The sequence below is a fragment of the Bubalus kerabau genome, chromosome 11 (assembly GCF_029407905.1).
Source record: "Bubalus kerabau isolate K-KA32 ecotype Philippines breed swamp buffalo chromosome 11, PCC_UOA_SB_1v2, whole genome shotgun sequence".
NCBI classification, from domain to species: Eukaryota; Metazoa; Chordata; class Mammalia; order Artiodactyla; family Bovidae; genus Bubalus; species Bubalus kerabau.
In genome coordinates, this window is record NC_073634.1 from 98,921,579 (window position 1) to 98,944,416 (window position 22,838).

The 22,838-nt window shown below is 43.0% G+C and overlaps 1 protein-coding gene across 3 annotated transcripts; it reads left to right on the forward strand.

Annotated features, from left to right (window-relative positions):
* The first annotated feature begins 328 nt into the window (after positions 1–328).
* On the forward strand, positions 329–22,550 carry RABEPK (Rab9 effector protein with kelch motifs). 3 transcript variants are annotated; one of them, XM_055541135.1, is made up of 9 exons: positions 434–465; positions 1,420–1,491; positions 1,648–1,706; positions 4,119–4,276; positions 12,270–12,422; positions 16,193–16,354; positions 19,712–19,861; positions 21,808–21,957; positions 22,236–22,550. In XM_055541135.1, exons 3-9 carry the CDS (start codon positions 1,654–1,656, stop codon positions 22,526–22,528), a joined length of 1,119 nt encoding a protein of 372 aa, XP_055397110.1. In that variant the 5' UTR covers positions 434–465; positions 1,420–1,491; positions 1,648–1,653; the 3' UTR covers positions 22,529–22,550. The 3 variants fall into 3 exon arrangements, with proteins under 3 accessions (XP_055397109.1, XP_055397111.1, XP_055397110.1); XM_055541134.1 differs by lacking the exon at positions 1,420–1,491 and having other exon boundaries at positions 329–465; XM_055541136.1 differs by lacking the exons at positions 1,420–1,491; positions 21,808–21,957 and having other exon boundaries at positions 329–465.
* Positions 22,551–22,838: the final 288 nt, after the last annotated feature.

Sequence of the window (22,838 nt, forward strand, 5' to 3'; positions counted from 1 at the left end):
ATTGGAGAAGGAAATGGCAACCCACTCCAGTGTTCTTGCCTGGCGAATCCCAGGGACGGGGGAGCCTGGTAGGCTTCCGTCTATGGGGTCGCACAGAGTCGGACACGACTGAAGCGACTTAGCAGCAGCAGCAGCAGCAGCAGCAGCAGCAAACAGATGCCCAACCCCTGGCGTTTCGCTTAGAAGTCGTTTCCAAGTAGCCGTGCCTTATTTACTCCGCCGGGGAGGTAGGGCCCGCAGGAAGACCTGGCCAGTTCAGCTCTGGAGAAATACACAAACAGGTCTTCACCTGGGACACCAGGACCCCTTACGCTCCCTTCCAAGGGCGCGCCCTGGAGACCCAGTCCTCCAGGCTGCGAGCGGTAGGCCGCCGCGCTCTTCCGGGGTCTGGAGGAGGAGCGAAGGTCTAAGACCCGCCCCCACTGGGGCGGAGCCACGGCCCAGGACTGGCCTAAACCGTCGCAGGTAATGCAGTCTGGAGCTGGGTCGGGGTGCTCCGGGACCCCGGTTGGAAGCGATCCCGGGCGGGGGGGGGGCTGCATCTTTTAGGGGAATGGAGCTAGGCCGGGTAGAAAACGCCGGGTAGACCTCCTCAGGCTCCGGCCCAGCCACACTGACGGACAGGAACCAGCCGGTTCTCTCCTGACCCTGTCTCCTATCGCTTATCGCTGCCACGCGGGGATGGGACTGGGGGATGGGACTGGCAGGGGCTGCTGCGGGAGGTCCCTGGCCAGGTGAAGTTTACCCCACTGAGCTTTGGGCTTTGGGAATAGCAGTTAGTGGCTTAGGCTGAAGGTTGGATTTATCCATTCACCTCCCGGAAATGTTATCTATTTTCTTTCATCATTCACTCATCCCTCACTTCTGCTCTATACCGGGCACTAGTTGGTTCTCTGAATACATCCGAGAGGCCCAGCTCCCTTGGAATTTAGTCTAGAATCTAGTCTAGAGACTTTTAAATAGATTATTACATTCCGGGTGATCCTGCAATTACGATAGCTTAATGGATACCTTAGGATGGAGAATAACTTGAGAATGTAAGAGGAAAGCAACAAATAAGGGAAGGTTTCACTAAGGATGGGACAGTTAAACTGGACTTTGGAGGTTAACCAGGAGTTTGCTAGTTGACCAGAAGGGAAGGGACGTTTCAGGTAAGGGAAGCAGCATAAGATGAAAGTTATGAAAGGCATTTCAAAGGAACAAATGTAGTAAGAACAGCTCAATATAGCAAGAAATTTAGAGTTGAGCTCCTGAAAAGGTTGAGACCAGAAGGCTTTGAATGTCATTCCGGGGCCAAGAGTTATCCTAGAGTTTGGTATTTCTCAGCTTTTTAAAGTGTTTTATCTTTTGATAAATATAAATACCTTATGACCTCCAAAATTATTTTGATATATGCCCTTTCCCCCATGAAAACCACAGACACAGAAAACTTCAAGCAAAAAAAATTCTCTAATTGGATTAAGAAAATTGTGTTATTGTTGCCTTCCAAATGTAAGTTTTTATCAAAAGGTTGGTAGTGCTTATTCAGATCAGGCCCTAGAAATGGGTGTATCAACAGGAAATTTTTTAAAATGGGAAGTAATCTCTGTGTGTTAGGTAGAAGATAATCGTCAATGTCTAAAGAGTGCCTTTCTGTCTTATGCATAGGACATCATGAAGCAGCTGCCAGTCTTGGAGCCTGGAGACAAGCCCAGGAAAGAAACATGGTCTGTAAGGAAGGATTCAGACAGAGAAACACATGAGTTTTTGTTTCATTTATAAGTAGTTTACTAACATATTTGATCATCTATGAAAAAGAGTAGAGATGAAACTGTCTGCAGTTTCTGGTAATTAGACTCAAACTGTCTGAGAAGGTCTTTGGAGGAAAGGTAGTGGGGCAATAATTATCACAGAGCAGATGTTGATTTTATTAGAATCCATTTACCAAGACGAGTAAGACACTGGCCATCTGGCATCCTCAGCTCCAGCACTGTGTCTTCCCCCAAGCTGTGACTCATTTTTTAAGGTTTTCAGGGAATTAGATTAAACTGGCTTCACTGTTTCTTGAGTGCTTGTTCAACCCACCCTTCATTCAACAACTAACACTGGCCTGACCGGCAGTTACAGTGTAGATGCTGAAGGTACAAAGGTGAATGAATAGTCTCAGTGTGGGGGCGGCTGCAGACTAACCTGGTGATGGTGATGAAAAGTGATCAGTGCTGAAGCAAGGCTCACAGAGGGCTGTAGAGAGGAGGCAGTGCTTCTGCAGGACCTTGGAGGAGAGCCTTTGATCTGCCTTCTACATGTCCACTTTTGCCCTCTACCCATCAAAAATCTGATCATGGTATTCTCTGGATTAAAAGCCTTTTGTTCCTCTGTGTTGGTCTTAGGATAGAAACCAGAGTCCATAAAATGACCCACTGGGCCCTTCATAATCTGTCCCTACCTACTTTTCCAACTTTACGACCCCCTGCTCACACTTTGTTCTCTTTCTCTTCCTTTAACGTGGTTTGCACTGTCCCACTGAGGAACTGAACAGGCTGGTCCTTCTACCTGGATCACCCTTTCCCCCCATCTTTTGTCCCTTTCTTTACCCAGCTATTAATAACGTCTACTCATACTTCAGATCTCAGTTAAAATGGGGCTTCTTTAGGAAGTCTTCTGTGACCACCCCTGTCCCCACCCAACTCTCCTTACAGAGTAGGGACCCCCTGTGATATGTTCTCATACTGTATATCCAGTTATCCTTTATAGCACAGTTGAAATGAAGTGGTTATTTGTGAAATTACCTGTTTAGTGTTTTTCTTCCCAACTAGTCTGGCAGGGCTATGAAGCAGGGACTTCTTTTGTCTTATTCGCCATGTAGCTGGAGGGCTGTGTGTCCTTGAATAAGTTATTTAACCTTTCTAAGCCTCAGGTCCATAGCTGTAGAACTCCGATGATAACGGTACTGTCCTCAAAGGGGTTCTGTGCAAGTTGAGTGAAACCAGGGTCGTAGCAAAGTTAGCGGTAGGCATGGTACATGGTTAGCAGTCATTCGGGCAGTAATGTGATATGTGAATCTGGACATCAAAAGAGAGATCTGGAAAAGAAACAGATTTTGAAATCACTGATGAACATGTAGATAGGTGGTAATTGAAGGCATCAGTACATATAGAATTGATCAGATAAGCAAACCTAGACTAAGACAAAGAGAATCCATGGGGGTTGGAAGAAAGCTGGAGGGAAAGGAGTCAGAGAAGGAAACAGAAAGTGCAGCCAGACAGGTGGATAGAGAACCAAAAGGAACGAGTCGGGAAGCCAGGCCAGGAGAAAGGTGCGAGAAGGAGGGAAGAGCCAAGAGTCCCAAATGCCAGAAAAACAGCTACAGAATTTTCTTTTCCAACCAGAAAGGTTGAAGTGTCTGCATTCAGAATAACTTTACAGAGCTGAATGAATGGATCCTGTATTTGATTTTTCAAAGAGCTAGCTTTGGCTTCCATCAGGTCAAGCTTTATGAGTAATCTGGAAAAGCTCTTAAAATTCAATGAAGGATGGAGAATATTACTTGGCAGAGGAAAGCATTACTGGCTAGTGGTGGGAGCTTTGGTGCTGTTGGTTCTCACATGATTATACATAAAGCTCCGGCTATCATTTACTGAGTCATTCCCTGCCATGTAACAAGAGTGCATCTCATTCTTCACAGGTATAATTATTGCTGTCTTCATTTTACAAATGAGGAAACTAAAGTGACTTCTAAAAGGGCATACCTGGAGAAAGCAGGAGAACTAGGACTTGAACTAGGTCTGTCTGAATGGGCAAGCCGTGCTCATAAGTACCATCTTGTGCCAGGACATACCATTGAACATTTCTGTGTATCAGTTTCTGCCTCTACCGCATGGGGACAATTACTAGTCCAGGGCATCCCCAGGAGGTTAATGTGAGATGAAAGTAGGGACAGAATTAAAAAATCAAAGGTTATGTGCAGAGGGACGGTACTGTTATTAATCAAAAAAATGCTGCTTTGCTAGGTATTATTTTAAAAGTCTGTGTGTGTATAAGACCCTTCTCTCTGGTGACTGTTCTATGAGGAGTGCAAAGAACACACTGCTGCATTTATTCTCTGCTCAGGCCTCCTGAATATATCCTCCCTTTGGTAGGTACACCCTGACCCTGGTTGGAGACAGCCCCTGTGCACGGGTTGGTCACAGCTGCTCATATTTACCCCCTGTTGGTGATGCCGAGAGAGGGAAGGTCTTCATTGTTGGGGGAGCAGATCCAAACAGAAGCTTCTCAGATGTGCACATCATAGATCTGGGTAAGACCAGCAATGGAGGGGACTTCCCTGGCGGTCCAGTGGTTGGGACTCCAAGTTTCCACTGTAGGGAACATGTATTTGATCCCTGGTTGGGGAACAAGGATACCTTGCCATGTGGCATGGTTAAAAAAAAAAAGACCACAAGCTACAGAGCAAGTGCCCTTTGGCTAGAGAGCAGGGCTTTGTGCTGCTGGCCATGATCATTCCTAAGATTATTAGTTCAAACATGTACATTACCATATATAAAATAGGTAACCAGTGGTAAATTGCTGTGTGTGAGCTCCTGGAGCTTACTCAAACTCATGTCTATCAAGTTGGTGATGCCATCCAACCATCTCATTCTCTGTCATCCCCTTCTCCTCCTATCTTCAGTCTTTCCCAGCATCAGGGTCTTTTCAAATGAGTCAGTTCTTTGCATCAGGTGGCCAAAGTATTTGAGCTTCAGCTTCAGCATCAGTCCTTCCAATAAATATTCAGGACTGATTTCCTTTAGGATTGACTGGTTTGATCTCCTTGAAGTTCAAGGGACTCTCAAGAGTCTTCTCCAACACCACAATTCAAAAGCATCAATTCTTCGGTGCTCAGCTTTCTTTATAGTCCAACTCTGACATCCATACATGACTACTGGAAAAATCATAGCTTTGACTAGATGGACTTTTGCTGGCAAAGTAATGTTTCTGCGTTTTAGTATCCTGCCTAGGTTGGTCATAGCTTTCTTCCAAGGTGCAAGCATCTTTTAATTTCATGGCTGCAGTCACCATCTGCAGTGATTTTGGAGCCCCCAAAAATAAAGTCTCTCACTGTTTCCGTTGTTTCCCCATCTATTTGCCATGAAGTGATGAGACCAGATGCCATAATCTTCATTTTTTGAATGCTAAGTTTTAAGCCAGCTTTTTGACTCTCCTCTTTCACTTTCATTAAGAGGCTCTTTAGTTCTTCTTTGCTTTCTGCCATAAGGGTGGTTTCATCTGCATATCTGAGATTATTGATATTTCTCTAGGCAATCTTGAATCCAGCTCATGCTTCATCCAGCCTGGCATTTTGCATGACATACTCTGCATGTAAGTTAAATAAACAGTGTGACAGTATACAGCCTTGACGTACTCCTTTCCCTATTTGAAACCAGTCTGTTATTCCATGTCCAGTTCTAACTGTCCCTTCTTGACCTGCATACAGATTTCTCAAGAGGCAGGTCAGGTGGCCTGGTATTCCCATCTCTTTCAGAATATTCCACAGTTTGCTATGATCCACACGGTCAAAGGCTTTGGCATAGTCAATAAAGCTGAAGTAGATGTTTTTCTGGAACTCTCTTGCTTTTTCCATGATCCAGTGGATGTTGGCAGTTTGATCTCTGGTTCTTCTGCCTTTTCTGAAATCTAGCTTGAACATCTGGAAGTTCAGGGTTCACATACTGTTGAAGCCTGGCTTGGAGAATTTTAAACGTTACCTTACTAGCCTATGAGATAACTGCAATTGTGCAGCAGTTTGAACATTCTTTGACATTGCCTTTTTTTGGAATTGGAATGAAAACTGACCTTTTCCAGTCCTGTGGCCACTGCTGAGTTTTCCAAATTTGCTGGCATGTTGAGTGCATCACTTTCACAGCATCATCTTTCAGGATTTGAAATAGCTCAACTGGAATTCTATCACTACCACTTGCTTTGTTCATAGCGTTGCTTCCTAAGACCCACTTGACGTCAGCCAGGATGTCTGACTCTAGATGAGTGATCACACCATCATGGTTATTTGGGTCATGAAGATCTTTTTTGTATAGTTCTTCTGTATATTGTTGCCACCTCTTCTTAATATCTTCTGCTTCTGTTAGGTCCATACCATTTCTGTCCCATTGTGCCCATCTTTACATGAAATGTTTCCTTGGTATCTCGAATTTTCTTGAAAAGATCTCTAGTCTTTCCCATTCCATTGTTTTCCTCTATTTCTTTGCACTGATAGCTGAGGAAGGCTTTCTTATCTCTAATCGCTATTCTTTGGAACTCTGCATTCAGATGGGTATATCTTTCCTTTTCTCCTTTGCCTTTAGCTTCTCTTCTTTCTCAGCTATTTGTAAGGCCTCCTCAGACAACCATTTTACCTTTTTGCATTTCTTTTTCTTGGGGATGGTCTTGATCACTGCCTCCTATACAATGTCATGAACCCCTGTCCACAGTTCTTCAGGCACTCTGTCTATCAGATCTAATCCCTTGAATCTATTTGTCACTTCCATTGTGTAATCATAAGGGATTTGATTTAGGTCATACCTGAATGGTCTAGTGCTTTCCCTACTTTCTTCAATTTCAGTCTGAATTTGGCAATAAGGAGTTCATGATCTGAGCCACAGTCAGCTCCCTGTCTTGTTTTTGCTCACTGTAGAGAGCTTCTCCATCTTTGACTGCAAAGAATATAATCAATCTGATTTTGGTGTTGACCATCTGGTGATGTCCATGTGTAGAGTCTTCTCTTGTGTTGTTGGAAGTGAGTGTTTGCTATCACCAATGCGTTCTCTTGGCAGAACTCTGTTAGTCTTTGCCCTGCTTCATTCGTATTCCAAGGCCAAATTTACCTGTTACTCCACGTATCTCTTGACTTCCTACTTTTGTATTCCAGTCCCCTATAATGAAAAGGACATATTTTTGGGGTGTTAGTTCTAGAAGGTCTTGTAGATCTTCATAAAACAATTCAGCTTCAGCTTCTCTGGCATTACTGGTTGGGGCATAGACTTGGATTACTGTGATATTGAATAGGTTTGCCTTGAAAATGAACAGAGATGATTGTGTTGTTTTTGACATTATATCCAAGTACTGCATTTTGGACTCTGTTGACTATGAGGGCTACTCCATTGCTTTTAAGGGATTCTTGCCCACAGTAGTAGATATAATGGTCATCTGAGTTGAATTCACCCATTCTAGTCCATTTTAGTTCACTGAACATCAACTGAAAAGTCCCTAAAAACTCAACAGACTCCAGGAATATATCCACCAAACTAAGCCCCCCTTGATTTGGGGAAAAGAATCCATTTGGAGCCCTGGACAGCTAGCCACTCATTTATCAGATGTTTCTCTAGGAGACACTGGTTCCTTCACCTCTTACATCCACATCACCAAATCCTAAATATCTCTATTTTCATCCATGTCTTTCCATTTGCATGGCTACTACTATGGTCCAAGCCTCAGTGTCTCTCAGCTACACTCTTAAAACAACCTTCTTACTGATCTGCCTGCTTCCAAACTTACTGCCTGTACAGTGCATTTTCAATACTCAGGTGAGTATTTGATAAAATATAAATCTGATTATGTCATTCCCCAGTTTCAGGCCTTCCCCAACTTCATCTCCTGGCTCTCCGAAACCCACATTTGCTCCACTGAATATCCTTCGGTTCCTTGAACTCTTTTGGTCTCCAAGCCTTTGCATATATTGTTCCATCTGCTTGGGAGACTTTTCCTTGTCATATGACTACTTTCCATCTTTCGGACCCCAGGTTAAATGTCATTTCCAGGGACTTCCCTGGTGGTTGAGACTCTGCTCTCCTAATGCAAGGAGCACGCATTTGATCCCTGGTCAGAGAACTAAGATCCCACATGCCAGCGTGGAATGGCCAAAGTACATAAATAAACAAAAATGAATAAAAGAAAAGTCACTTCATTAGGAAGCTTGCCCTGGTACATCTGGACTAGTTTAGGTACTGCCACTGAAAAGGGGCGACTCTTCTGTTTTTTGTCTCTATTCCTGTGCCACCTCCTGACACATCTTCAGAACTTCCCTTCTGACTGACAAATGTGAGGGGATTTTTTTCACCACAGCAGATAATTCTGCAACACCAGCTGGATGTCCTACGACTCAGCTCAGTTCTACCTGGAGTTAGACTCCAAGCCCACAGGTGAAGGGCTCAGACCCACAAGATTCTCCCTGCTCCCCTTCAGATGCCAATCACAAGGCCATCGGCAGTTCTGACCAACCCCTTTAAATGGGAGGGTCCCCTGACACCCTCCTCAGCTTCCATTAATTTCCGGTTAATTTCCTCAAGAGGCCACCAAGCTCAGGAAAACAGCCAGACACAAGAGATGCTTAGAGCAAAGTATGTGGGGAAAGGCACTCCTGTCTTTCCCCACAAAGTATGTGGGGAAAGGGCCCCGTCCAGGTGCCCTACCTTTGCAACACTTCCATGTATTCACCAACCCGGAAACTCTCTGAACCCTGCCTTTTTTCTGAAGGAGTAATTGATTACGTTTTGGCCATTGGTGATTGTCAACCTTCATCCCTCTCCTCTCCCCAGAGCTGGGGGTGGGGGTTGTCTGTGGCTGAAAGTTCTAACCTTGTAGTCTTACGCTTTCGTCCCCTGGCAACCAGCCCCTATCTTTAGGGGCTTTCCAAAAGTCACCTTATTAACATAAACTCAGGGACTTCCCTGGTGATCCAGTGGTTAAGACTTTGTACTTCCAGTGTAGGGGGAGTGGGTTGGATCTCTGGTACGAGAAATAAGATTCCACATGCCTCATGGTGTGGCCAAAAAACCCCCATAAACTCAGGTGTGGTTAACAGGGGGTTTGTCATCAATAACCAAAGACACTTACCAGTCTTATTACTTAGGTCATCACAAAGGTTTTCAGAGCTCTTTGCCTAGAACAGATGAAGGCCAAATGTATATTTCCTAACGTTAATGACAATGACACAATCATTCTCTGTGTTTCCATAGCATCCTGTACTTTCCCATCTTTATCCGTCTTCACAACCCTGTTCACATGGGATTGTTTTCTTGTTTATCTTCCCTACCAAAGTATAAGCTCCTTGGAAACAGGGAACATGGTTATAAATATGTATTTTTTTCTTTTCTTTGCCCTGCCATGCAGCTTATTGAGCCTGGCTCACGGCAGTGAAAAGCGTCTCATCCTAACCTCTAGGCCATCAGAGAACTCTCAACATGGTTATACTACCTCTCATTGCATCCCCAGCCATTATCATAGCACCCGGCACAGAGTAGGTGCTTTATAAGTATTTGGATAAATTAATGAACTAACAAGTGACTACTGTGTACTACATAATGGCAAAAGAAAACTGCTGTGTTGTTGTTCAGTTGCTAAGTTGTGTCTGACTCTTTGTGACCCCATGGACTGCAGCACACCAGGCTTCCCTGTACTTCGCTATCTCCCAGAGTTTGCTCAGTCTCATGTCTGTTGAGTTGATGATGCTGTCCAACCATCTCATCCTCTGTCGCCTCCTTCTCTTCCTGCCCTCAGTCTTTCCCAGCATCAGGGTCTTTTCCAGTGAGTCAGCTCTTTGCATCAGGTGGCCAAAGTACTGGAGCTTCAGCTTCAGCATCAGTCCTTTTAATGAATATTCAGGGTTGATTTCCTTTAGGATTGACTGGTTTGATCTCCTTGCTTTCCAAGGGACTCTCAAGAGTCTTCTTCAGAACCATAGTTCAAAAATATGTTGTTAATGTGTTTTATTAGGTTCATGTAACATGGGTGTTTTTGTTTTGATCTTAGTTGTGTATCAACCACATGTGCAGGAGTCTACTTGTAAAACTTGAAGTTGTTTGGCCTCTGTTGTAGTCTTGGAAGATCTGACATCAATAGGCCTGGATGTCTGTATAGTGACAATTTTTTGCAACTGACCTGCCGGGCTCTCATTCTCCACAATTTCCTCCAGTCCTCTGTAGGCATTTGAATTTCTACACACTGTACTAGGATTTCAAAGGTAAATTAAATCTCTTTCATCTCTCAAGAAGTTTACCATCTAGTACAGTTATAATTCTGTTGCGACTTGTTACTACTTTTGTGACTCTGGCTAAACCACCTAAACGATCTGGGGTTCAGTGTCCCATAATAACTCGCTTCACTTGGCACTTGTAATGATCTAACAAGACAATGCCTGTGAAGGCCCCATGTGAGTGGTTTACTAATTAAAATCACTAAGAAGTCAGGTATTAATAGTCTGTGGAATTGTTTTAGCCAGAAGTCCATTACCTAGAGGTAATAGAAACTGTCTTCACCAACCAAAAAAAATTAAAAACCCTAGAGAGAGAATCCATGGGCAGGGAATTTGGCCTAGCCTCGGGAGAGAGTGGAGGCGGGACTTAGACAGTTGACAAAAATTGCCTATTTTCTCCCTTATTCTGCAGGGAGATGGGGGAAATATGTTTGTTTGTTTGTTTTTTCAGTTTGACTGAACCGGGTCTTAGTTGAGGCATGCAAACTCTTGGCTGTGGCATGTGGGATCTAGTTCCCCAACCAGGGATCGAACTCAGGCCTCCTGCTTTGGGAGCTCAGAGTCCCAGTCATTGGACACCAGAGGAGTCTCTAGGGGGATCTGCTCCTTTATGTAGATGTTTCATTCTTCTCTTCTCCACACCGTGGCTTTCTCTGCTTCTCCACATGTGGTAGAAGATGGGTGCCCAAACCCAGAAATCTATTTGAATTCCAAATTCTTGGGGGAGAGGTTCTGATGGGCTCATCTTGGGTCCAATGACTACCTTTGGCCCTATCAGCTAAAGCTAGGAAGTCAAGGTGTAGTATAACCCAGTCTCCTGGGATCTATCCCTGGGATGGGGAGATGGGACAGGTCCCATCAGATCGGATCAGATCAGATCAGTCGCTCAGTCGTGTCTGACTCTTTGCGACCCCATGAATCGCAGCACGCCAGGCCTCCCTGTCCATTACCAACTCCCGGAGTTCACCCAGACTCACGTCCATCGAGTCAGTGATGCCATCCAGCCATCTCATCCTCTGTCGTCCCCTTCTCCTCCTGCCCCCAATCCCTCCCAGCATCAGAGTCTTTTCCAATGAGTCAACTCTTTGCATGAGGTGGCCAAAGTACTGGAGTTTCAGCTTTAGCATCATTCCTTCCAAAGAAATCCCAGGGCTGATCTCCTTCAGAATGGACTGGTTGGATCTCCTTGCAGTCCAAGGGACTCTCAAGAGTCTTCTCCAACACCACAGTTCAGGAGCATCAATTCTTCGGTGCTCAGCCTTCTTCACAGTCCAACTCTCACATCCATACATGACCACAGGAAAAACCATAGCCTTGACTAGACGAACCTTTGTTGGCAAAGTAATGTCTCTGCTTTTGAATATGCTATCTAGGTTGGTCATAACTTTCCTTCCAAGGAGTAAGCGTCTTTTAATTTCATGGTTGCAGTCACCATCTGTAGTGATTTTGGAGCCCCAAAAAATAAAGTCTGACGCTGTTTCCACTGTTTCCCCATCTATTTCCCATGAAGTGGTGGGACCGGATGCCATGAATGTTTTCTGAATGTTGTTTTCTTCGTTTTCTGAATGTTGAGCTTTAAGCCCACTTTTTCACTCTCCACTTTCACTTTCATCAAGAGGCTTTTGAGTTCCTCTTCACTTTCTGCCATAAGGGTGGTGTCACCTGCATATCTGAGGTTATTGATATTTCTCCCAGCAATCTTGATTCCAGCTTGTGTTTCTTCCAGTCCAGCGTTTCTCATGATGTACTCTGCATGTAAGTTAAATAAGCAGGGTGACAATATACAGCCTTGACATACTCCTTTTCCTATTTGGAACCAGTCTGTTGTTCCATGTCCAGTTCTAACTTGCTTCCTGACCTGCATACAGATTTCTCAAGAGGCAGGTTAGGTGGTCTGGTATTCCCATCTCTTGAAGAATTTTCCACAGTTTATTGTGATCCACACAGTCAAAGGCTTTGGCATAGTCAATAAAGCAGAAATAGATGTTTTTCTGGAACTCTCTTGCTTTTTCTATGATCCAGCGGATGTTGGCAATTTGATCTCTGGTTCCTTTGCCTTTTCTAAAACCAGCTTGACCCCATAGAAGAGGATTTATGGACAGGCCGACAGCCCCCAAAGTGTCTGATATAAAATGTTCTGGAGGTTGACCACATTCCCTTTAAGTGATCTGCTGGTTGTTCACTTACACTTTTAACCCCTTTTTCCTTTTTCACCCTACCCCAAGTTTGTCAGCCACTATAAACCACTGGCAGCCCCAATCTAGGAACTGGGTGAAATGTTTTCTAGGAACACACCAGTGGGATTTAGCCACCTCAGAGGGCCTCCTGCCCCGGTACGAGCACACCAGCTTCATTCCCTCCTGCACACCTCACAGCATCTGGGTGTTTGGAGGGGCCGACCAGTCAGGAAATCGAAACTGCCTGCAAGTTCTGAATCCTGGTAAGTAGCTGATGGTTATTTTATTTACAAAAATGAATAAGTAAATCCAATTTCAATTCCTGTACCAAAGTCCCATTTGGATTTTACTGACTGATCCATTTAACCTTTGCTAACCTCATAGAAAAATAGACATTTCCACTTCTAATAGAATCTGAAAATCATAAATGATATTTTGTTTTCCTCCTAAGTTGCACAAATTATCAACTTCTGAAAAGTCAAAGCTGAAAGAGACTTCAGAAAACAGTTATGCCAAGTGGGCAACCTGGTCTAGCGATAGGGAGTGACTTTCCTAAAGTCATCAGGGAATCAGAGCCTTGAGCAGGCTAGAATCTGAGTCACCTCTATCAGAGGTCTCAAATGGGGGTGATTGTGCCCCCCAGGGGACAGTTGGCATGTTGCACCTTGGGGCAGGGCATCTAATGTGTGGAGGCCAGAGATGCTACCATATATCCTGTAATGCAGTGGTCCCCAATCTTTTTGGCACCAGGGACCGGTTTCGTGGAAGACAAATTTTCCATGGACAGGGGTGGGAGTGGGGTGGGGTCATGGTTTGGGGATGATTCAAACTTATTACATTTACTGTCACTTTATTTATATTATTATTACATCGGCTCCACCTCAGATCATCAGGCATTAGATCCTGGAGGCTGAGGACCCCTGCTATAATGCATAGGGCAGCCTCTCACAATAAAGAATTGTCTGGTCTAGAATGTCAATAGTGCCAAAGTTTAGAAACCCTGCTCGAGATCCTCTTAGTATGTTTCTTTTAGCCAAAAAGTACAAAGTTCCTGACTCGTCTCACTGGCAGTTTTGTCACAGAGGAAGCAGTTTGGGGACATCACTGCTGCAAGGATGTTGCTGAGCCACCATGGGGGTGGACCTGACTTTCTGTCAGTTAGAAACACTTTTTTGTGGTTTTGCTCTTTGTAAATTTTTCAATATGCATTGAAAAATGTCTAAAAAGTGTAAATAAGTGGACAAAAGCCATCCACAATCCTATGATATTAAGGCTGTTAATATCAATATAAGGCTATATTGCTATAGCCTATATATAAGGCTATTAATATTAATAACAGTTCTGTGTACTTCCTGTCTGTCTTTTCTCTGCATTTTGTAAACCTGAGATCTTTGTATTTTACCATTACACTGTTGTGTCTTTTTAATTTCATAAAAAGCACAGAAATGACTCCCTATCAACAAAGCTTTGCTGAAATCATTTTTAATGGCTGTATAACACTCAATTTTATGATGATACCATAATTCCTCTGTTGTTTTTTTTTTAACATGTAGGCTGTCTTCAGATTTTTATCATTATAAATAACAAAGTAGTGAATATCTTTGTTCAGAAGTCACTGAAAATGTATTTCAAATTATTGCCTTAGAATTCATGCCCAGAAATAAAAGAACTAGATAAAACCCTGGACTTTGCTTTTCTTTTTTTGTTACTTTAAGGCTTTTAGTACATGCTATCAAATTGTTCTCCAGGAAGACTTTTTTTAATTTTCTTTTTTGGCCACATTACACAGTTTGTGCAATCCCAATTCCCTGACCCAGGATTGAACCTGGGCCCAGAGAGTGAAAGCCCAGAATCCTAACCACTAAGCCACCAGGGGACTCCATCTCTAGAAGGATTTTTTTCAACTTATCTTCTCTCCAATTGTGTTTAATAGTTCTTGTTTCACTCCTGACTGGCACTGAATTTATCATTTTTAAGCACTGCTAATTTGATGGGCAAAAGTAAAAAAAAACAAACAATTGTATCTAATTGTTTAAATATGCAGTTTGTTCATTACTAGTAACCTGGACATTTTTCATGTAACAGTCAGCTCTTGCCTGGTTACCTCTGTCAACGATAGGTTTACTTGTACAACAGTTGGTCTTCTTTGTCATTCTGGGACAGTAATAATTTCTATCGTGTTAGGTTTGGCAAGAATTAACTCACGTCTGGCTCATAGTTAACATTCAGTAATTGTTGTGGTTGATGTAGCTATGGTTTGACAGATGGAAATCAGTTCCAGAGCCCTGGCCTCTCAATTTTTCAGTGATGGCATCTATTTTAAATAAAATACAGTAAGAATTTGGAAAGCTTCTGTCAAAGAAATTGACTTTCCACCAGATCCTTTCCTGTCCTGAAAAGTATAGTTTGACACCATGACCAAGAAATATGAATGATATAAGTGAATCATTAATTTCTTGTGTTACTAAGGCAAGTTCCTCAGTCTTAGGACTCCTTTCTGATTATTTGTGCTAGTATTTGACTTTGTAGCCACACAATCTCAATTTTATGACAGTACCATAATTCCTCTGTTTTGTTTTGTTTTTTATTCTGAAGGTTGTGTGCTTTCTAACTCCTCCTAAGATCTAAAAGTTCCCCAAGATCTGTAGCTATAGAGGCAATTACATTATGCTTTGTTATTTCAGTTTTTAGTTTTTGTTGTTTGTTTTTTTTGGCTATGAAGTTTGTGGGATATTCGTTCACCAACCAGGGATCAAACCCAAGACACCTGCAGTGGAAGCCAGGAGTCTTAATCACTGGACTGTCAGGGAAGTCCCCATTATCCTTTGGATATAGGCTGAGACTTGTTTGGTCTCCAGGTTCATGTTTTGAGTCCCACACATACTACAAATGCTTCATGCACCACTTTGTATATTGAATGAAGACCTTTACACAAGACACAGAATTTCCCAGTCAAGAAATAATTCCTGGGAATTCCCTGATGGTCCAGTGGTTAAGACTTGGAGTTTTCACTGCCGTGGGCTTGGGTTTAATCCCTGGTCGGGGAACTAAAATCCCACAAGCCATGCAGCATGGCAGAAAGGAAGGAAGGAAGAAAAGAAGTAGTGGAATGACTGTAGGAGTTTTGACAGATCTGTGTTCAGAGCCCTGCCCTACTACTCACCAACACTGTGACTGGGGGAAAGGATTTAAACTTTCTGAGCTTCAGTTCCTTCATCTGCCAAGTGGGGATACTTTCCACCTGCTCCCAGGATTGCCTGAGGATGATGGAGATGGTGGGGTGCTCAGGGCAGTGATTCTGCCCACAGAAGGTGCTCAGTTACCGCTTGTGTTTCTGTAAAATGTGTGCTTCCTTTTGAAAAAAAAAATGAGCTTCCGTTCACCCGCCCAGGTGGTAGAACTTCATTCTCAAGTCAGAAGAGTGGAATATACATAGATCTTGATGTTGAAATGGAATTTGAATCCCAGCTCAGCCATTTACTGGTCATGCCATCTTAAATGAGTGACTTAATCTATCTCTGCTTCAATTCCTTATCTGTAAATGGGGGAAGAAATATTTATTTGGCACATAGTGTTTAGTGGGGAAAATTACTACTACTACTATTACGACTACTACTACTAAGACTGTAATGATATTGTCCACTTTTTTTTAATGGCCACATATCCTGAGAAACTGCTTTCTTGCATCCAGTGGGAATGAGTTTGCTCAATGTTGGGCTCCTCTGGGTGGGCACAGGGCAGGACAGTCAGCAAAGGGGAATAGGGTGCAGAAAGGATGTTTAATGCTTCCAAAAACAAATTGTCCTCCTTATTGTACCTGTGGCTTTTCACTCGTGGGAATTTGGGTCTATCTGGACACATTCTGAGTGTTGTCCCCTACCCCTCCTTGAATTTGATGGCAGGAGATCCCTGCCTATACCTACCCTGTCCCTCTTGGGGATTGGGGTTTGCCAAGTGACCCTACCCAGCCTCAGAGTCAATGTCTGAAGCTCTCAGCCTGGGGATTTAGATGCCTACCTTCTCTCTGGACCAGATACCAGGACTTGGACTACCCCAGAGGTGACCGGCCCACCGCCATCCCCAAGAACATTCCACACATCATCGGCAGCCATTGGAGACCAGCTGTATGTCTTTGGGGGCGGAGAGAGAGGTGCCCAGCCCGTGCAGGATGTGCAGCTTCATGTGTTTGACGCAAGTATGAATGGGGTGGGAGACCCCTGGGGCCACCTCCTACCTGGTCAGGGCTGCCCTGGCCTGCAGCTTACCTGATGCAGGAAACAGATTAGAAAATGACAACCTGGCTGTGGGTCTCAATTCTAGACTTCTTCAGTATATCTCTTAGCTGATATCTTCTGCTGCTACTGCTAAGTCGCTTAAGTCGTGTCCGACTCTGTGAGACCCCATAGACAGCAGCCCACCAGGCTTCCCCGTCCCTGGGATTCTCCAGGCAAGAACACTGGAGTGGGTCACCATTTCCTTCTCCAATGCAGGAAAGTGAAAAGTGAAAGTGAAGTCGCTCAGTCGTGTTCGACTCTAGCGACCCCGTGGACTGCAGCCTACCAGGCTCCTCCGTCCATGGGATTTTCCAGGCAAAAGTACTGGAGTGGGGTGCCATTGCCTTCTCCGATATCTTCTACCCATTGCTTAAATTGCATTTAAAGAGGAATAACTGATCAATTTAAAAAATGTAGACAGTATATTTTATCAAGCAAAAAAGAAAAAAGTTTCTCCTTAGGCCTTTCCTTCCCACTGTCCCGATAGAGGTAAATACTGTTAGCTATTCCTAATAGTCTAACTTCCAGATTTTTCTGTGCATTTATAAATCATATGCACATGTATATGTGAACACCTATGAATTTTCTATGAACTTTGAAATTATATGAAAACTTAAAACACACACATGAAAATACTAATTATAAATACTGTTCTGCCTTTTAGTTTTGTGGGTCTAAAGGTAGATCTTGGGGGCTTCCCTGATGGCTCAGTGGTAAAGACTCCACCTGCAAGGCAGGAGACTCGGGTTCAGTCCCTAGGTTGGGAAGATCCCCTAGAGGAGGAAATGGCAGTCCACTCCAGTATTCTTGCCTGGAGAATCCCGTGGACAGAGGAGCCTGGTGGGCTATAGTCCATATGGTTGCAAAGAGTCGAACACAACTGAACTACTAAACACGCATGCATGCAAGGGTAGATCTTAGTTGAAAGCATAAACTTTGAAGCCACAGGAAGTGGACTTGGAACCAGATCTGACATCTACTTTCTGTATCACTTTAGACTAATTTCTTAATCTCTCTAGGCCTTAGTTTGCTATAAAATGGAGATAGTAATAGTGCCTAACACAAAGAATTGGAAAGATTAAATGAGATAATGTGATACAGTGTATAGCAGTTCTGACACATAGCAAACACCTAATAAATTTTCACTGTATTATTATTTCTTCATTTAATCACACATCATGGATCTCTCCTAAGCCAACAATTTCCTTGCAAAGCATATTTTTCTGTGGGCATCCTTTATTCATTCAGTCATTTTCCTATAGATTGCTAACAGTGTTACAGTGAATATATACATTAATTTATGTATGTATTACAATGTTTAGGGCTCCCCAGGTGGTGCTAATGGTAGAGAACACGTCTGCCAATGCAAGAGATGCAGGTTCAATCCCTGGGTCAGGAGAATCCCCTAAAGGAGGGCATGGTAATCCACTCCAGTATTCACGCCTGAAGAATCCCATGGACAGAGGAGCCTGGCAGGCTACTGTCCATAGGGTCACAAAGAGTTAGATATGACTGAAGTGACTTAGCACAGCACACAACATTTAATGTGGAATAGATGCTGAGGAGTGGAATCACTGGGTCAAAATGGTATGAATATTTAATATATTTAATATTGTAAGACCTTTTGCCAATCTTTTGTCTAAGTAGTGTTTATTTACATTTCTTTCTTTTAGTAGTGGGCATTTATGAATAACGCTTTACAAATATCATGTAACAAAAATAATTTTCCTGTGTTTTTACACCTTTTTTGAAAAAAGGCAATAAGCAAAATTGAAAACTTAAAGTTTAAATTAAAATTATTACATGTCACGATATGAATTTTTCCAGAAAAAATGGACTCAGATTCTTTTAAAGCAGTTTTAAAAAAAATTGGCTTTGAATACATAAAACTGTGAGAGAAAAAATATATGTACATATATATATGCCTACATATATGTGTGTGTATATATATAATTCTATAACCTCAAAATTGTTAACATTTCAGTGCAATTATGGTCCTTTTTTTAAAAATAGTAGAGATAATTCTAGATGTGCTATTGTGTCTTGTATTTTTCACTTAAGCATTTCCCCAGTAATCACAAAGTTTTCTCAGTGGTTTTATTTATTTTATTTTATTTAACTTTATAATATTGTATTGGTTTTGCCATATATCAAAATGAATCTTCTCTGTTTTTAATGAGCACATAATATTCTATTATAACTGTAGCAATAACTCACTCATTCACCTGTTAATGGACTTAGGGGCTATTTCCAGTTCTCCCCTATTATTAATATAAACAATACTGTGGTAAACATACTTACCACTTAAGTATGCATATGCATCAACTTTCTCAGGTTATTTCAAATTGTATTTCTTGGAACACTGAGGGCTCTGTGAACAACCTTCAGGCATGTTGCAAATGGTAATTCAGAGATAAATTGTTTGTCAGGCTTTTGTCTAAGATAATTTTTGTAGCACTCCTTTAAGACTTTTCTGGTATGTTGAAGTGATTGATTTTCCTCAATTCTATACATGTACAATTTTGAAGATATGAAGGGTTATCAACAGGTAGAACGCATCTGCTCTACTAGGATCATACTCATATTAATAACTCTCATGTACTGAGTCCTTTCTTTGTGCCTGTGCTTTACATATATCATCTCATTTAATCCACACTTCAACCCTGAGAGGTAGGTATTACTGGGTACTCTCTTTCTCTTCATTTTATAGCTGCACTAACTGAAGCTTAGAAAATTAACATGTGCAAGGCCACATAATTATTCAGTGAAATAACCCAGTTTTAACTCCAAATCCTATATTCTAATCATTATCCTATACAACCACTTCAGGAGGCCCTGCTACCTTTAAAAGTAGTAATATTTTTTTTCCCTACTCTTCCAGCTAATCAATTAAGGATATTGTTTTGAAAAAGAGAATACTCTGAAGGTCTGTCCCAGAAGAAGGAAGCTCATTCTTTTTAACTTTGGGGCAGTTCAAGGTTAAAGAAACTTAAGGGAGGTATTTTTTAAATTCAAAACACAAAGTGGTTCCTTAATGCCCAGTGGAAAGGGTAGGCATATTAGGTAGTGAGCGCTCCAGTCCTCGACACGCATCAGCAGAGGCTGTAAAGGTTGTGTATGGAGGGAGGCCTGGGTTGGGCTGGCAAGTCGCAGTGAATGACCCCCAGGCCGCTCTCTGTTCAGCGCATCTCCACTTGCTGGGAGGTGAGGCTAGGTATAGTCCTCACATTTTTGCTTCATACTTTTGTCACCTTATGTCATGGGATTTATTTTTCCAGACACCCTGACCTGGTCACAACCAGAGACACATGGAAAACCTCCATCCCCCCGACATGGTCACGTGATGGTGGCAGCAGGGACAAAGCTCTTCATCCATGGAGGCTTGGCAGGGGACAATTTCTATGATGATCTCCATTGCATTGATATCAGTAAGTAGGGTAGGGGGCATGGGGGCTTGCTTGTCTGCTTAAAATTAAATAAAATATACTTTGACTAGAGCCTTGCTCTCAACCAGCCAGTAGAATCTTTGCTAGATTCTCTCAAATGTGACCTGAATAATAATAATAATAAAAGCAAGTCTTTCCTAAGTGTTTGCCATGTATTGGGTTGACCAGAAAGTCTGTCCAAGTTTTTCTGTAAGATCTTACAGAAAATTTATCATGAATTTTCTGGCCAACCCAAGACCTCTCCATTAATTCTTTCTTATCCTTCCAACAACCCTGCTCTTTCATTAAAATTCATTGTGTCTTGTGCTTCCCGAAGGACTGGATTTCTTTCAAGTTGTAGCCTTTAATTCTCTGGGTAACTTTTAGAGTGTGTCTGGAGGTGGACAACCAGAACTGTCATGCTAAATTGTTAAAAAATGCTGAGAAAACGAAAGTTAGGAATAAACATGAGTATTGTCTTTAAGCGTTTGAATGACCTCAAAAAAGTCCCGAGAGGCTGGACACTTTTGGGGTCATTCTTCCAGACTCTGAAGTCCCTTAGGGCAGGGACTTTGTCTCTTTTTTCCTTAGTGTATTTCCATCATTGAGTACAATGTCTGGCGGGTCGCAGATGATGAGTGTATATCTGTAAAGAGTGGACAGATAGGGACTTCCCTGGTGGTCCAGTGGTTAAGACTTCACGGTTCCACTGCAGAGGGCATAGGTATGACTCCTTGCTGGAGAACTAAGATCCTGCCTGCCACACAGTGCAACCAAAAAAAAAAAAAAAAGTGGACAGAAAAACAAATGAACATAATCTGCAGTGCTCCAGACTACAGGAATTGGAACCATGGGCAGAAGGCATGAGAACTGCTGTGCAAGTATCAGGCTACCTTGCCAAACAGTGGGTTCTCTGATTTGGTGACATTGGAGGCTGGCTGGGATTCCCACACTGGCAAGGATATTTGGCTGGACTCGGTGATTCTCCCTTCCAACCCAGTTGCTGGACCCCTGCCTTGAACTGACAGATGGAAAATATCTTCACAGGAGCATTCCTTGCAGGCAGGCAAACAGGGTTTTAATGCTTATTTTAAAAAAAGTCCTTTTCTCTTGTAGGAGGAACTATTTCCTAGCTATTTTTCCTCCTTTCCTACCCAGGTTGTTCTCTAAAACCTAAAATCCGGTGAGGTCCTGCCTCCTTTAAATGCTTGTCTGAAAAGTTGCAACTATCTGCAGAAATAGGTAGGAAATAGGTGCTGAGGCAGCACGTTTCAGCATAGAGAACACAGATCTGGGAGTCAGACCTGAGTGCAGTTCCAGCTGTGCCACCTGCTAGCTGTGGGACTTCTTCCCCTCTCTAATCCTGTTTCTTCATCTGCAAGAAGAAAGAAAGTAGGCAGAAGTGAGTAATAGCAATTTTATGCAGCTATGAGAATAAAGTAAACCAGATTTTTGAAGTGTCTAGTCAGCACTCACAAAGTTGCAAAGTAACTGTTACTGTTTCAGACATGCATGTGTGTGCACATACAGGCATGCTTGCGCACGCGTGTGCACATGTGCGTGTGCGCACACACACACACACACACCCACACACCCACACACACACCCTTACCTGCTCCTAGGCTCCTATGGAGTTAATGGTGATGGTCACCAAAGCTTAGATCACATTCCTCAGTGTGCTCCGAAGACCACCTACATCAGAATCACCTGGGGATGCTTGTCACAACTATAGATGGCTGAGTCCCTCCTTCCCTCCCTCTCTGGACTATCCAGACAGAATTTCAAGCTCCCCCAAGGAATTTTTGTGCACGCCAAACCTTGCTCTATTATCTTGAGAACTCTTTAGTGAGTGAAGTTCAGGGGTTGGTTTGCAAACTGCAGACGTCTGACAGGTTCCGTCTGAAACCATTGTCTAGGCCAGGTTTTGCCCACTTTCCATCTCTTGGCAGGTGACATGAAGTGGCAGAAGCTAAGGCCCACTGGGGCAGCTCCCACAGGCTGTGCTGCCCACTCAGCTGTGGCTGTGGGGAAACACCTGTATGTCTTCGGAGGAATGACTCCCACAGGAGCCCTGAATACAATGTACCAGTATCACATAGGTGAGCAGATGTTCACTGTGGGTCTTTAAACAAGTATCACCCTTCTTTGAAACTATCACAATGCTTCGGTCTTTCAATTTGGCCACTCCACATCTAGGGCCGAAGGAATAAAAACCAGACTTTCAGGGAATGACATCATCAAAGCAGTAAGAGTACCATTAGGGTACCCCACCCCCCCGCCCCCGACTTTTCCTGTTTCTTTTAGGGCTCAGGTGATATAGCACATCACTGAACATTTTTGGAAATTTAACAGACTCTTTTTTTTCCCCCAAAAATAGAAAAGCAGCATTGGACCTTGCTTAAATTTGAGAATTCTCCACCCACTGGACGGTTGGACCATTCCATGTGTATCATTCCGTGGCCAGGGACGTGTACTTCTGAGAAAGAAGATTCAAATTCTGCCACTGTAAACCGTGATGCTGAGAAAGGGGATTCCACTGAGAAAGGAGTGACTCAAGGTGGTGACTCACGGGAGGGAAGTCAGGCTGACACGCTGCTCTGTTTTGTGTTTGGTGGAATGAATACAGAGGGGGAAATCTATGACGATTGTATTGTGACTGCAGTTGATTAATAAAACCCACGTTTTTACTGCTTTTAAATGTCAATTACTTGCAGAAAAGTTCAGTGAAACAGTTGTTTTCGTATCTCCAAAATTGTCTGCACTATGTATGTATCCCTTTGGCTCTTACCTACTGCGGTAGGTGAAAAGATGAACTGGATAGCCCAGGCAGGGCAAAAACCTTAATAAAGGGTTTTTTATCAGCAATACATCCAGGTAACTAACTGGCTGGTTATGAATACTAATCACAAAAATGTTGCAGATATCCTAATTGCAAGATACAACAAAAGTTGTAGAAATCAGTGAGTGGACATTCCCAAGC

What these genes read in the sequence shown, in the direction of transcription:
- RABEPK (XM_055541134.1), top strand. Translation starts at nt 1,654, where the DNA reads ATGAAGCAGCTGCCAGTCTTGGAGCCTGGAGACAAGCCCAGGAAAGAA. An exon ending in AAGCCCAGGAAAGAAACATG is followed by an intron (nt 1,707 to 4,118) that starts GTCTGTAAGGAA and finishes TCCCTTTGGTAG; the next exon opens with GTACACCCTGACCCTGGTTG. An exon ending in TGTGCACATCATAGATCTGG is followed by an intron (nt 4,277 to 12,269) that starts GTAAGACCAGCA and finishes AATGTTTTCTAG; the next exon opens with GAACACACCAGTGGGATTTA.